A 15,791-nucleotide genomic window follows, 5' to 3' on the forward strand; every position below is an offset into this window, starting at 1 on the left:
CAGCTCCCTGCTAATGTGCCTGGGAAAGCAGTGGAAGATGGCCCAAGTCCTCGGGCCCCTGCACCCACATGCGAAACCCGGAAGAAGCTTTTGGCTCCTGGCTTTGGATTGAACCAGGTCCAGCCATCTCGGCCGTTTGGGGAGTGAGCCAGCAAATGGAAGATCTCTCTTTCCTTCTCTGCCTCTGCTTCTCCCTCTCTGTAACTGTACCTTTCAAATAAAAATAAAATCTTTATCAAAAAAAAAAAAAAAGGAGAGAGAGAGAGAGGATGTTGTTATCATAGGTACTTTTTAAGGTGGATAACTTCGGGTAAGGTTCCTAATGGAAATTGTTATCTGAAAGTTGATTCCCTTAAAACTTTTTTTTTTTTTTTGGTAGGAACCCTTAAAATATCTTCTAGTAACATGTACCTGGTTTAAAGACCAGCTTAGGAAACAAATCAGTTAACCTCTCCAGAAGATTTGCTCTCTTAAGACAGGCTTGATTTATTCCCAGTATCGCTGTATCTAGGGAACAATGAGGGTATCTTTATGAAGCATCCCCAAGGATGTTATCTCCCAGAGTTTTACCTGAATCAGGTACTTTAATGGAAAGAAGCTTAAATTGAATATCCTTTTTAAAATATGGGAGCCCTACTAATAAGAGAGCTCTTTATCATATAACATCCTCTAAAGTGTTTTTTACTTCTTAATTTACTAGGTTTATAGCTTGGAAGTTCCTGTTAAGATTGAATAAATTAAGACACAGCTTTTCCTGTCCAGTTGATGGCTGTGATGGTGGGAGGTATTCTGTATGCATTTCCACAGTGGTCCTTTATGCTGAGCTCTGGGAAGGGAATCATTCTGCTACCTTGTATATTTGTTCTGTTACCCCACACATAGAGTCTGGCTCTTAAAGAGGGTTTGAATAGAGATACTTCAGGAACCATTCACATGTCCTGGAGTACATGATTTGGCTGTCTCTCTTTGTGGCTGTAGTTCCTCTTTTGCTGCAGTCTGTATATGCCAGACTCAGTCCAGAGCAGAGCACTGGACCAGTTATTTTTCTGAAGCTGTTAACTGTAGCTGCGTGAACTAACTAAGATATATTCTTGTCCTGTCAATACTCCCAAGCTTTTATTTACTTGAACAAGGTAGCATGTCGAACCATAGTTGAAAAGGGGCTTGAATGTTGACACTTTATCTCTACACTACTCAAAAAGATTGTACCCTTGTTTGGGAAAGGAAACTCCAAGTATGCCATATGGCATTATGTCAATATAGTATACTGACAAACACAATATAATCTAAGATACCACAATAAATTTTACCCTCTTCTGTCTTATTCGTAAGTTTGTTCAGTCAGTGCATGAACTAGTTCTTTAATTTATCACTGTGTAATCATCTCATTTACTTCCAATTAAGCTTTGATTGTTCAATAGTAAATGAAATAAAGCTGTTTTTACTCAGTAAATTTGGGAAAAAGGAAAAATTATTTTATACTGTGTATATGTACTTGCGCTGTCTATATAACATATGTCTGTGTTTGGCTCCTGAGTCCGGTTACAGATAGCCACCTTGATATACATTCAGTCATGAAGAGAATGGATTCTTTTCTGATTTTTCTCTTGTTTATTGCCGTGTGTTAGTTCAGAACTATAACTGATACTTATTTCTTCTTTCTCATTTCTTCTTATATACACATATATATAGGTACACTTCTTAAAGTACAGTGTTAATTGTATTTTGAGAAGGCTTTAACAAGTCATTGAAAAAGAATCGCTTTTCTATTGTAAAATCTTTTACTGTTAACATGTGTAATCATAAACTTAGTGTATTTACTATAAGGTCTAATATTAGTCAAATTTTTCATTTTAACTAGGCTTTGGTTAGAGGAATTTGCCACTCTGATTTGGTCTTTCAAGGTATCAAGTTTGTTTATCGTTTTGCCTGAATTCATTTTAAATTGATTTTTACTTTCTCAGATGAATTTGTGATAGCTGCTGTTTTTATCATATTTTAAAAAAAAAGTTTCAGCAAAATTAGCAGATTATTTCTTGACTTCTAAAATCATAGTGGGAAGACTAAAGCTTCACTTATCTATAGTTTAATGTTTGCTGTCTTCTAAACTGAAATTTGACTATTTAATTGCTTTGTTTCTTGCTATAGAGATGAGATACATGTATCTGTGCTAACCAAAGGTCATCTGAAAAAAACAATGAAGAAAGCGCTGTGTGGCTTTGGCGAAGCAGGGCTTCATGGTCCGGCTAGTATTAGGAGGTGTTTTTGGAAATCCTTACCATATTTTACACAGTTACTAGTATCAGTAATTAGTGTGCCTTTTCCACCGATTCTGCTTTCTGTTGGTGTGGCTCACCAGAATTCCAGTTTCACTCATCTCCTTCATACCTGTATGCAATAGGATGATGCTGACATGACTGACCATCCCAGGAAGTTCACTTTTCTGTAGTGGTTACAGTGGAAAGACAACAGTTAATAGACCTCCTCTTTTTCTCTTTTGAGTGTCTACTGTAAGCAGAGAACTAGTCTGAATATGGTTCTTTCTTCAACTGTCATTCCTTTTCCGTTAATGGAAGAGGATATCATCAAAGTGGCGTTGCCCAAGGAAGGTACCAAGTAATCTGTATGTGTTTTGTTTGCTGTACAAATTTAGCACAGTAGAAATGATCACTGCCCACCACGAGTGCATTGTCCCAAAGGAAGTATACCCCAAAGGTCCTCAGTTCAAAGAAGGTAAATGTGTATAGTGCTCAATGACATTTTCAGAGAACATCATTGCAGTTTCCCAAATATTACTGGTGTAATTAATTCATTTTTTTTTTTTTTGACAGGCAGAGTTAGACAGAGAGAGAGACAGAAAGGTCTTCCTTTTTCCATTGGTTCACCCCCCAAGTTGCCGCTATGGCCGGCGCGCTGCGCCGATCCAAAGCCAGGAGCCAGGTGCTTCCTCCTGGTCTCTCATGTGGGTGCAGGGGCCCAAGCACTTGGGCCATCCTCTACTGCCTTCCCAGGCCACAGCAGAGAGCTGGACTGGAAGAGGAGCAACCGGGACAGGACCGGAGCCCCGACCGGGACTAGAACCCGGGGTGCCGGTGCCACAGGAGGAGGATTAGCCAAGTGAGCCGCGGCGCCAGCCTAATTCATGGTTCTTTAAAGCACTTGGTTCATGTTAAAGTTGCTTTTACTAAATTGCTTTGCAGAGATTTTCTAACGGTTCTAGTTTTGATAATAAATTTGCTAATATTAATATGCATGCTGGGATGTCCTTTGCAATGTCAGAGTTCTTTCTCACTTTTAATGCAATGTCAAAATTTTATTTCTCGTCTTTCCTATTGGTTTGACTCTTGTGTTTGTGCTTTCCACTTTACAGGCATGCAGTATGGTGAATATGTTAATAATCAAGCTAGCTCCGCACCAACTCCCTTGTCATCAGCTTCCGATGATGAGGAAGAGGAGGAGGAGGATGAGGAAGCAGGTCTGCTTTAGCTTTACACCAGTTTTTGATCTTTTCCTTCTCAAGTTTTTTTAATTTCCATAGTCATAACCTTTAAAAAAGTGTCTTTGAAGATTTGACACAGTGAACTTAATTGGTTTGGATTACAGACGGCTGGGGCATTTGAAATGAGGTGTTCTGTTTCCCTGCTTTGTACATCTTTACCATTTCCTCACTAATGAAATTACATCTTTCATGATGGTGGATTGCTTTCATTCTGAAATGCATTCCCTCCCATATCACATGCTAAAACAAAACAAAACAAACAAACAAACAAAAAACCAAAAAGAATCCTGACTGAAATTTTGGCTGATGATTGCTGTAGTACCTTTTGTTTTATTTTCTGCTTTGCATGCTGCTTTAGTCTAATCAGTATGAGCCTTATGGGTTTTATCATACTGATAGAGAAGTAGGACAGTGTTTCTGTGATGTCCTTTTGGTCCTTCTTGTCATGGCTTTAGAAGGCCCAGAATTTGTAGTTAATTTCCTGCTTTGTGAGGTAATAGTTCATATCTTGTTAGCTGAAGAAGCTGTGCATATGCTTATACGCTGCAACCTATTTAATATTTTATTCTGCCTCTGATAGGAAGAACACTGCTGCAAATTCAACAGTTCAGTTCCTCCATTAATTCTAATAGTTTGAGTGAACCAGTAAGTTCTTTCAAGTTACTATATATGATTATGATTCTCCTTCTGCTGTTTTTATTATTATTTTAAAAGATTTATTTATTTATTTGAAAGCCAGAGTTACAGAGAAGGAGTGGCAGAGGCAGAGAGAGAGAGGTATCTTCCATCTGCTGATTCACTCTCCAAATGGCTGCAATGGCTGGGCCTGGGCCAGGCTGAAGCCAAGAGCCAGACTTCATTCGGGTTTCCCATGTGGGCACAGGGGGCCCAAGGACTTGGGCCACCTTCCACTGGTTTCCCAGATGCACCAGCATCAGGTGGATCAGAAGTGGAGGGAGTAGCTGGGCCTCTAACTGGCATCCATATGGGATGCCAGTGCTGCAGGCAGTGGCATTACCTGCCATGCCACAATGCCAGCCTTGTATTTATTATTGATGGGAGAATTTGGCTGTAGAAACTGTTTTTTAAAATACTCAAATCATTATACATGGTTTAAGGGAGATAAAATTAAGGGGAGAATCAAGTAGGAAGTATTATTTTTCAGTCTGAATTATAAATACCCATCTATCTTTTTGAAATTATTTACAATAGTAAAATTATCTGAGAGATCTCCTATCTGCAAGTTAATTTTCCAGTTGCCAACAGTGGCTGAAGCTGGGCTGTGTGTGTCTGAACCTGAGAACTAGGAACTCAGTCCAGACCTTCCATGGGGGTGGCAGGACACCCAATTAAATAATTAATTAATTAATGGAGCTCTGCATTAGTCAGAGCCAGAGTCAGATATTGAACCCAAGTACTCCCATGTGGGATGTGAAATTTTAACCAGTAGGCCAAACGTTCACCCCTATTTATAATTTTTAAATTTTAACATAATTTCTAATTTCCAGAACAATTGTAAACAAAATCTCTGTTTCCCAGACAACCATGTCCACCCCACTTGTTTTAAAGATTTATTTATTTGAAAGGCAGAATTAGAGGCAGAGGCAAAAAGAGAGAGAAAGAGAGAGGGAGAAAAGTCTTCCATCCATTGGTTCACTCCCCAAATGGCTGCAATGGCTGGAGCTGAGCTGATCCGAAGCCAGGAGCCAGAAACCTCTGAACTTTTCCCCTAAATACTTTGGTGTATATTTCTTCATTGTAAGGACAGAATCTTTAATAACCACAATACTGTTAATTGGGAAATTGAATATTGATGCAAATAATGTCTCATTTGCAGTTCATATTCAAACCTCAACAGTTGTCTCAATAAGATCTTTTGTAGGTGTTCTCATAGTCCAGGATGCAATGTATAATCATGCATTAAATTTTTTTTTTGATTTTAACAATACAATAAATTTTATTTATTTGGATGGCAGACAAAGGTAGAAAGATCTTCCATCTACTGGTTCCCTCCCCAAATGCCTACAACAGTCAGGGATGAGTCAGACCAAAGCCAGGAGCATGGAACTCAGTCTTCCAGGAGGTGGGTGGCAGGGACCCAAGTACTGGATCCATCACCACTGCCTCTCAGGGTGCACATTAGCAAGGAGCTAGAGTGTACAGCAGAGCTGAGACTCAAACCCAGGCGCTCAGAAATGGAATGCAGCCTTCCCAAGGAGCATCCTAAGAATTGCACCAAATTCCCTCCCCCTCATATTAAATTTAGTTGTTGTGTCTACTTAGACTTCTTATCTGGAGCAATTCTTTAGTCGTTCTTTTCTTTTTTTTTGCCAGGCAGAGTGGACAGTGAGAGAGACAGAGAGAAAGGTCTTCCTTTTTTTTTTTTTTCTTTTTCTTTTTTTTTTATTTTTTAATTTTTATTTTTGACAGGCAGAGTGGACAGTGAGAGAGAGACAGAGAGAAAGGTCTTCCTTTTGCCGTTGGTTCACCCTCCAATGGCCGCCATGGTAGCGCGCTGCGGCCGGCGCACCGCGCTGATCCGATGGCAGGAGCCAGGTGCTTCTCCTGGTCTCCCATGGGGTGCAGGGCCCAAGCACTTGGGCCATCCTCCACTGCACTCCCGGGCCACAGCAGAGAGCTGGCCTGGAAGCGGGGCAACCGGAACAGGATCGGTGCCCCGACCGGGACTAGAACCCGGTGTGCCGGCGCCGCAAGGCGGAGGATTAGCCTGTTGAGCCACGGCGCCGGCCGAGAAAGGTCTTCCTTTACCGTTGGTTCACACTCCAGTGGCCGCCGCGGCCAGTGCGCTGTGGCCGGCACACCGTGCTGATCCCAAGGCAGGAGCCAGGTGCTTTCCTCCTGGTCTCCCATGCGGGTGCAGGGCCCAAGCACTTGGGCCATCCACCACTGCCCTCCCGGGCCATAGCAGAGAGCTGGCCTGGAAGAGGGGCAACCGGGACAGAATCTGGTGCCCCGACCGGGACTAGAACCTGGTATGCCGGTGCCACAGGCGGAGGATTAGCCTAGTGAGCTGTGGTGCCGGCCAGTTGTTTCGTTTCTTAACTCTGACATTTCAAAGAACACAGGCCAGATTTTTTTGTTTTTTTGCACACTATCCTGAAAATTGGGTGTATCTGATGTTTCCTTGTGATTGGATTCAGATTATGCCCTTTAGGGTAGCGTTATCGATGGCCTTGCCTGTGTATCCTTTCTGAGGCACAAAATAACAGCTTTTTTCCCATCTTGATGAGGATACTGTTGATCATTTGATGATTAAGGTGCTACCTGCCAGGTTTCTCCACCATTTCTCCCCCTTGAAATTAATAACTAATTGCAGAGAGGTTTTTTTTTTTTTTTTTAAAAGACTTTGTAAGTAATATTGCTCTTTCCTAAAGTATCACCCATTAGGTTTGGTACTCACTGCTGATTTTTAACCTCTGATATTCTATATTGATGAGTTTTATTGTAACAAATTCTTTTCCTTCTCTGTTGTTTTCTTTAGGTGCAAATTGATTGATTACTTTTTATTTTATTCAGTGGATTATAATTCATTACTGACATGAGTTATTTTAATATTTGGCCATATTTGGTCAGTAGTAGCTCCTTCACACTAGCTCCATTATCTTAAGATAGTTCCATGAATCGTTCAGCCTTTGCTTTACGTTCTTTAAGGCTACCATAATGCCGCTAGCTCATTTGCTACTTAACCTTTGCTTCAACCTTGGAGTGATCATTTCTCTAAGTCTTGGTTGCTTTAGAGTGGAAGGGTATTTTAGGAACCAAGTTTTAAGTGCAGTGAGTGCTCAATGCTACTGAGGGGTTATTGCTCCCAGGCCCTGATTTTTTTACATTTAACCCTATCTCTTATTCAGTTCCTAGGTACACTTTTCTATCTCCTGGTCCTTATTTTGCAGATTTCAAAAATGTGTTATTTTATATAATGTTAATTTGTCAACCTACAGTACTTCCATTTTTGTTCTACTTTCAGGAAGGTGCAGTTGTTGAAATTTTTATTCGCTTAGATTAAGAGAAAAGAGAGATGAAAATAGATGCAGCATTTATGGCTTTTCTCCTATCATCTTATCTTGTTTAATTTTTTTTATTTAGTATAGACTAAAAAATTCCCGAGTTTTCAAGTAAATGCAGTTACATTTTAATAATTCCTGACATGCCCGAGCACCTGCTGTGTGCCAGTAAGCACAAAAGAGCTGTCTCTCTGGGTTTTTGGTTGGTTTTTCTAGCTTCTTTCTTTGTTTTGTTTTGTTTCTAGTTTCAAATTCTGACTTTGTCATTTACCAGCTTTGTGCCCTTAGGCAAGTTTCTCAGTTGAGTCTCAGTTTACTCTTTTGTAAGAAGGAAGTAATAGTAGTGACAATTCTATGTACTTGTTTTGAAGGTTCAAGATATTCATCATAAATTTAGAAGTGTCTAGCAAATGGCACATGGAAAAATATTAGTGCTCATTACCAACATGAGATTGTGTTCTTAGCTCAATTGATCCTTCTCAGCAATCCTGCAAAGCAGAGATAATCAGTCCATTTTACTGATTAACTGTGTCCTGCACCAGTGAAATATCATTTACCTGTGATCACAGAAACTGCTAAATTTAGCAGAGTGGGGATTCAAACTGAGGTCTCTGCTGCAGAAGGACTGACAAAGAAGGTATCTCCTCTGAGAAAATGGAAGGCATTGTAGCACTTAGGACCTAAAAGGGCACAGGACAGCAGCCACTGTGGGACTGCTTGGCTGTGTTCTCACTGTGCTGTTTTCACTAGGCACCAGAATCCTAAGAGTGCTGTTGCTGTCTTCACCGGAATCCTGGTGTTCTGTATCCATGGCTTTTTGAAATGCTTTTTCAGTTGCTGATTCCAAATTGAAGGAGTATTCTGGAGCGGGGGTGAAAAAAACTTAGCTGTAAAAGGGATTTCAGTTGTTTAAAAAAAAAAAACAACACTGTCTGGTTACACTGATTTTTAAAATATGTACTACAATAATATTCCTCTAAATACAGTAGAAGTAACTAGTGTTTTAGCTTTTCATTTACTAAATATTATAGTTTTTTTCACCATTGAATATTCATTTTAAATTCTCGGTTTCAAACCTGTTTGATTTTAGTGCTACCTTTATGTCAAACCATCTAACATTTAAAAAAATTGTGTGCTACAAATAGGTATCCTTTTAAAAATGTCTTCATTAAATATACACTTGGAAACCAACATAAAATTTTGTGCAGAATACTGGTTGAGGCCGGCGCTGCAGCTCACTAGGCTAATCCTCTGCCTGCGGCGCCAGCACCCCGGGTTCTAGTCCCGGTTGGGGCTCCAGTCCTGTCCCGGTTGCTCCTCTTCCCACTTTGGATTGGCACAGTGTGCCGGCCGTAGCGGCCATTTTGGGGGTGAACCAACGGAAAAGGAAGACCTTTCTCTCTGTCTTTCTCTCTCACTGTCTAACTCTGCCTGTCAAAAAATATAAATAAAAAATAAAAAAAAGAATACCGGTTGAAAGTACTATCTTGCAAATGAAATGAAAAGTAAAAGAATAAAAGTAAACTAAAAAAGTAGGAAAAAAAGAAAGCCAATTCAGACTCCAGGCCAGGATCAGCCTTAGCCCTAGAAGATATTGTCAGCTAATGTTCTGTCCCCTACTGTATATGCTCCAAATAGCCTTGCCTCTGAGGAATTTTTAATTTGAAAAGAAGCCAGAGGATAGCACAATGCTGTCCTGTGGTTCAGAGACTGTGACAGTGTGATGCTATATTTTGCAAGTGATGTGGCAGGACCCTTTTTTGATTTTTCATGAGTTTCAGTGTACTAGTTTTTGTTGGACAATCTTACAAGCAAGCTAAGAGTAACTATTAAGTGCCTGGTGCTACATCGGAAATAATGATTCATATTTTTCTTTGATTATTTTTATTTATTTATTTATTTGAAATGCAGAATGAGATAGAGATCTTCCCTATGCTGATTCATTCTCCAGATGCCCACAATAGCTAGTTTTGGGCCAGGCCAAAGCCGGGAGCCTAGAACTGAAACCATGTTTCCTCCGTGGGTGCCAGTACACAACTACTTGAGCCATCATCTGTGATCTTCTAACATGTACATTTATAGGAAGTTGTATATGAAGTGGAGCCAAAACTCAAACACAGAGACTCTGATGTGGGGTGTATGCATCCCAAGCAGTGACTTGACCACTGTGCCAGACCACAACCTTCTTTGATTATTTTAAAAAGTAATGTATTTTGATACAGAAAAAGTTGACTACTGTAGATAATCAGACAATATTGTTCTGCTTAGCTCTGGCTTTCCAAAGTGTGCAAATCTCTTTTCTTTTAATTGATGTATTCTTGTTATTTTAATTTAATTTAACACATGTCCTGGGCCTAAGAAAAGTAAAAGAATTTGAGGGTTTTTGATATTCATATACATTAAAAACTGTGGCAGCTTACTTACATGTGTTACCTGTTGCTTGAATATCCAGCTGGCAAACATCTTGTGTATATTGCTGCTATTGCTGGAATTGCGCGCGCACTCTCTCTCTCTCTCTCTCTCTTTCTCTCTCTTTTTTTCTCTCTCTCTCTCTGTGTATCCATGGGGTCAGGGAGCAAGTTGACACTATAGTGGGAAGAGACTTGATACCAGTGTCCAGAGTTGGTATTCAAAGAATATTTTCAAATGGAAATGGTGTTCAAATGGTAACTGGATATCTATGCTAGACCCAAATCTAATTAACTCAAATATTAAAAATTTGCTAATGCTTTATTTTTCCCATTTTATTGTGAACATATAGTGGTTAATTAATAAAAGATAGATGGTGAACTTTCTATGTGCCTGTAAACTGACATAGAATATAAATATCAGTTGTTTCATTATTTCTCTGAAAAAATACATTCTGAGTTCTGATTGAGCAATTTATCAACAGATTATTTAATAATGTCCCACTTGTAAGCATGATTTAAACACCTTTATGTTCATTGTATTATATTTTGTATTATAGAAGGAAGTTACAGTAAGTGCCATATTAATATTTGTGTGTTATAGGAGTACGTAGGGCAACCTGAAACCAGATATGGGATGGGATGACAGGAAAGTTACTCCTAATGGAGTGATACCTGAACTGAATCTAAAAATAAAAGTTGGAAATAGGCAGATGAGAGATCTGGGGAGAAGCAGAGACACTTTAGAAAATAAAGCAAGAAGTTTGAGGAAAATTGGCATATTTGGGGAATTTAATTTATGGTTTGCAAAATATAGTGACAAGAAGAGCTGAGTGAGATCAGGTGGAGGGCTGGGTGAGAACTTTAAGGATCTTGTACTTTTTATTAAGTGCTTTAGCCTTTATCATTAAAGTAGTTAGAAGTCACTAAAGGAATTCACTTGGGAAAATAACAACCAAGTTTGCATTTTAGAAAGAACTGTTATAGGAGAGTTGCCTGGAGCCTAGTGAAACTAAAGACATTGGAATAATCAGGTAGGAAAAAAGTGCTCGAACGAAGGTAGCAGAACGATTAGACAGGGAGTAGCTAAAATATTGCCAAAAGAAGGAAGCCATTTATACAAATCATTAATTAATTGTATTAACATTGTTAAGTATTGAGAAGAGTTTGGTCAAAATCTGAAAAAAAAAAAAAGTAATTGGATTTGTTTATGAGAAGTTTCTTGTTCTTTTTGCCTCAATTTGTAGGGAAAAGAGAGAAAATGACAAACATTTCCATGGTCTCTTACTAGTATTGGTTTCATGTATATCTGCTTAATAGTAGTCCTGTGGAATAGGGATTTTAGAACCTGTTGTTACTATGAGGACCAACTCAAATGTTGAGTGTCTCTTTTCACAGCTGACTAATTTCATGTTGAGCAATGCTAGTAAGTACATTGGCCTTTGGGGACCCATGTTGCTTGACTTTGAAAAAAGATTTTATTTTAAAGTCAGAAAGGGAGAGACACAAAGACAGATGGAGAGAGACCTTTAATTCACAGCTTCACTTGCGAAATGCCCACAGCAACCAGGGGTAGGCTAGGCTGAAGCCTTGAGCTTGCAGCTCCATCCAGGTCTCCATGTGGGGGACGGGGACTCAAGTACTTGAGCTATCATCTGCTGCCTCTCAGGTGCATATTAGGAAGAAGCTGGAGGCCGGCGCCGCGGCTCACTAGGCTAATCCTCCGCCTTGCGGCGCCGGCACACCGGGTTCTAGTCCCGGTCGGGGTGCCGGCTTCTGTCCTGGTTACCCTTCTTCCAGGCCAGCTCTCTGCTATGGCCCGGGAGTGCAGTGGAGGATGGCCCAAGTCCTTGGGCCCTGCACCCCATGGGAGACCAGGAAAAGCACCTGGCTCCTGCCTTCGGATCAGCGCGATGCGCCAGCCGCAGCGCGCTGGCCGCAGCGGCCATTGGAGGGTGAACCAACGGCAAAGGAAGACCTTTCCGTCTCTCTCTCTCACTGTCCACTCTGCCTGTCAAAAAAAAAAAAAAAAAAAAAAAAAGGATTAGAAGCAGAGTAGCCAGGCGTTCCGATAGAGGATAAGGTTTTGTCAAGCAGTAGTTTAACCACTGTGAATCGCTGCCACAGATAGGCCCCTGAGTTGCTTGTCTTTTTGGAAGAGAAAAGCTTATATCTTCTAAAAAAAAAAAAAAAAAGGCCTAAATGCTTCCTGATACTAGTCTTCTATGTTGAGGATCCTGAGCCATTTATTGGATCTAGTATCTTCCCTACTTTTTCAGGTTTCAGCTCCCCCTCTATTCTCCTTTGAAGCTATGACATGGGGCCAGCGAAAGAATGAGGGAATTTTCCCTGAAGTACTGCATTCATATTCGTTCCTCATTTGATCTCAGAATATTTGTCATTACTAATTGTTGTATGGGGTGACAGAGGCAAACTTGACCTATTTAAGGATATTTCATTCAGCTGAAACCAGCTTATACACAGAAAACAGTGTTTTTCTTGGTGTCATGGTCCCAAAGATTAAAACTGTAGCACGGCTTTTGGCCTCTAAATATTTATGATAGGGAAACAGATACCGTGTATAATTACAATGCAGCTTGAAAAGTGCAGTCATTTATGGTTGAGAAAAAGCCCCTTCATAGGAGATGATTTTCCATGAGAAGGATCTCTCAAAGGATTTGAAATTTGAAGGATGAGTAAGAATTTTCTGTGTAGAGAAAGGAAATCTAGGTCAGTAAATCAACATGTATGCCTAAGCACAAGAAGCCACAGCATAGTTGGCAATAGAAAGGTTTGTTGTGATTTTATTATAAAGAAAAAGGTGGGGCTGGCATGGTGGCGTAGCAGGTGCCGGTTTTAGTCCTGGCTACTCCACTTCCAATCCAGCTCTCTGCTATGGCTTGGGAAAGCAGTAGAAGATGGCCCAACTCCTTGGGCCTCTGCTCCAACGTGGGAGACCCAGAGGAAGCTCCTGGCTCCTGGCTTTTGATCAGCACAGCTCTGGCCATTGCAGCCATCTGGGGAGTGAACCCGTGGATGGAAGACTCCCCCTGCCCCGCCCCGCCTCTGCTGTCTGTAACTCTTCCTTTCAAATAAATAAGTAAATCTTAAAAAAAAAAAAAAAAAAAGAAAGAAAGAAAGAAAGAAAAAGGGAGGATGATAAAGGGAGGGCTGTGTGACAGATGCAGGTGAAAAGCCAAATTTTGAATTTCCTTTTATGATAGTCTGAGGGCAAGGGCATGTAGACCTTATTTTCTAAGATCATTGGGAATTAGCGAAGATGCTTTTAAGCATGTTTGGAGCATTAACATACATGTTTCATAATGTATTCGTAGTGATGACATGGCCTTAATTAATTAGAATGTATTCATCTGAACAATAAAGTTTTGTTAAAGATTCGTTTACTTATTTGAAAGGCAGGTTTTACAGAGTGACAGAGAGAGATCTTCCATCCTCTGGTTCACTCCCTAAATGGCTACAATGGCCAGAGCCTATAGGAAACTAGGAGCCAGCAGCTTTTTTCGGGTCACCCACGTGGGTGCAGGGGCTCAAGCACTTGTGCCATTCTTTAATGCTTTCCCAGGCACATTAGCAGGGAGCCAGATCAGAAGTGGAGCGTCTGGGTCTTGAACTGATGCCCATATGGGATGCTGGCCTTGCAGATGGTGGTTTTAACCACTATGCCATGATGTTGGCCCCTGAACAATAAATTTTAGCCAAGTTTGAGTTTGTCTGTTTAGTTTAGCTTAGTATTCCATCTGCATTTGTAACATGTAATACATTTCTCTGGAGTACAGTGCAATATTTCAATATATATGCAGTGTAAACCAGTCAAACCAGGCAACCAGCCTTTCATTTCCTTATCTTTTCTTTGTGTGGACCCTCCCAGCCCCTCTCTTCTATCTAGTTCTTTATACAGTATAGAACTCTTTTTTGTGAACTATAGTCACCCCATGGAGCTGTACAACACTATACTTACTCTCTTTATATCATAGTTGAAAATGACCTAAAATGTAAAAGTTTAAGCTCCTGTTAGAATATTTGTGTGAAGAACCACGGATAACTTCTGTACCCAGAATCTCACTATGAAACAGACCAAGCTCTAATACAAGAGAGGGACCAGGTGTGCTTTCTATTTTATTTGCCAGCGTGTACTGTAGCTTATCTACCTAGGAGAACTCACCAAAATATCTGTGGAGTGAAAGAGTGAAAGAAATAGATGTTCTGTTCATGTGTCCTATCACCAGATTTTTATCATATATTATCCCCGAACTTTCTTCCTCATCCTGCAGGTTTTCCATAAACATGAATAATAAAATCTATATATTCTATCACATTTACTAGAGTGTTATTTATATTACCTTATTAAATGTGGCAGATTGTATTTAATCTCTTCCTGCAGATGAATAAGCCGAGCTACAGAATAGCTTAGTAACATAGTGGGTAGTGTGCCATAGACTCCCCTTGTATGCGTATTTCAAAATGGTGCTGTTGGACGTGAGGGTAATCTGGCTGTGACATCTGTCACCCCATTGATTGCCAGGGTTGATGTCAGCTATCTGGCTGGCTGGGTGGGTATCTCCTTCCTCCCTCAACAGCTCCATGTGTGTTCCTCCTGAAGCTGTGTGCTGGGTTGAAGAGGACGACCTTCCCCCCTGGAGAAGGGCCATCTTCGGTCAAGGGTTTATGAGTTAGCTGCACTCCCCTGCTAGGACCTCCAAACAAGCTCTCAAACATGGTCATTTAAAATATAAATTAATTCAAAATATTCTCAAACTACTAGTACTGTAATTAATAGCTCGAGAGTGGTAGAGGTAATCTTTAAGTATGACAGTGTTAGCGTTTCTGTCAACCCAAAATGCTTCTTTGTGTTTGACTACCTTGAAGAGTTCATGACTGTTCTTCTCTAGGGCACCTTATGTACCTGTTACTGAATTTTATTCCACAAGTCAGCTTCATGTTCTCCCTACCCTTTTCTCCATTCTTATTAATGGGAATCTATAATTGTCTTTACATATCCATCATTTGGCTTTTATAATAGAGTCAGGAATTTTTTTAGTACAGCTAAAGCATCTTTTTCAAAATTGCCAAAGGCTTCTGTAAGATATGTTGTCATTTTAAGCCTAGTCCATATTTTGTGTTTCCTTTTAGGTGTTGACAGCTCCTCTACCACAAGCAGTGCTTCTCCAATGCCCAACAGCTATGAAGCTCTTGAAGGGGGCAGCTACCCAGGTGCTGTGCTGTTCTGTGCTTGCTTGATGTGCATTTTAAAGGTTATTGACCAATTGCTTTCAGACATATTATCAGGAGGCTGCCTTTATTTATTTATTTATTTTTTAAGATTTATTTTATTTGAAAGGCAAAATGACAGGGAGAGAGACAGAGTTCTTCCATCTGCTTGTTCACTTCGTAAGTGGCTGCAACAGCCAGAGATGAGCCAGTCCCAAGATAGAAGCCAGCAATTCTATCAAGGCCTCCTACATGGGTGGTGAGGAGCAAAGTACTTGAACCATCATCCACTTCCTTCATTATGCGTTAACAGAGAGCTGGATCTGAAGGAGAGTAGCTGGGATTCCAACTAGCACTCCCATATGCAGTGTGGGCATCCTAAGTGGCAGCCCAACCCAATGACCATGATACCCATCCCAGAATGCTGTATTTTCAAACAGAAAAGGATAATAGTTTCCTTGCATTTCTCAGCCTTGATTTCATAGTATTGTCATATGACAATTATTGATGTTTCCAGGCAGCCTAAGGAAATAATAAAGTGTATTATTTCATTTATGCTTTCATCCTCTTTTTCTATTTTCCAAATACTTCCGTTAATGAATAACCTTTTTTTCCTTTCCCCTTTTAAAA

At 40.2% G+C, this 15,791-nt stretch overlaps 1 protein-coding gene across 4 annotated transcripts in view; it reads left to right on the forward strand.

Moving 5' to 3' along the window:
* Positions 1-15,791, forward strand: part of SEC24B (SEC24 homolog B, COPII coat complex component) — a 101,286-nt gene that overhangs the window by 46,931 nt on the left and 38,564 nt on the right. For 2 of the 4 annotated variants that reach the window (XM_062199751.1, XM_062199752.1), the window contains exons 4-5: positions 3,371-3,475; positions 15,084-15,164. In XM_062199751.1, the coding sequence (XP_062055735.1) occupies positions 3,371-3,475; positions 15,084-15,164 (186 nt within the window). The remainder of the gene's footprint in view (positions 1-3,370; positions 3,476-15,083; positions 15,165-15,791) is intronic. The other 2 variants (XM_062199753.1, XM_062199754.1) reach the window with 1 other exon arrangement.

Source organism: Lepus europaeus, chromosome 8, assembly GCF_033115175.1.
Source record: "Lepus europaeus isolate LE1 chromosome 8, mLepTim1.pri, whole genome shotgun sequence".
Lineage (NCBI taxonomy): Eukaryota > Metazoa > Chordata > Mammalia > Lagomorpha > Leporidae > Lepus > Lepus europaeus.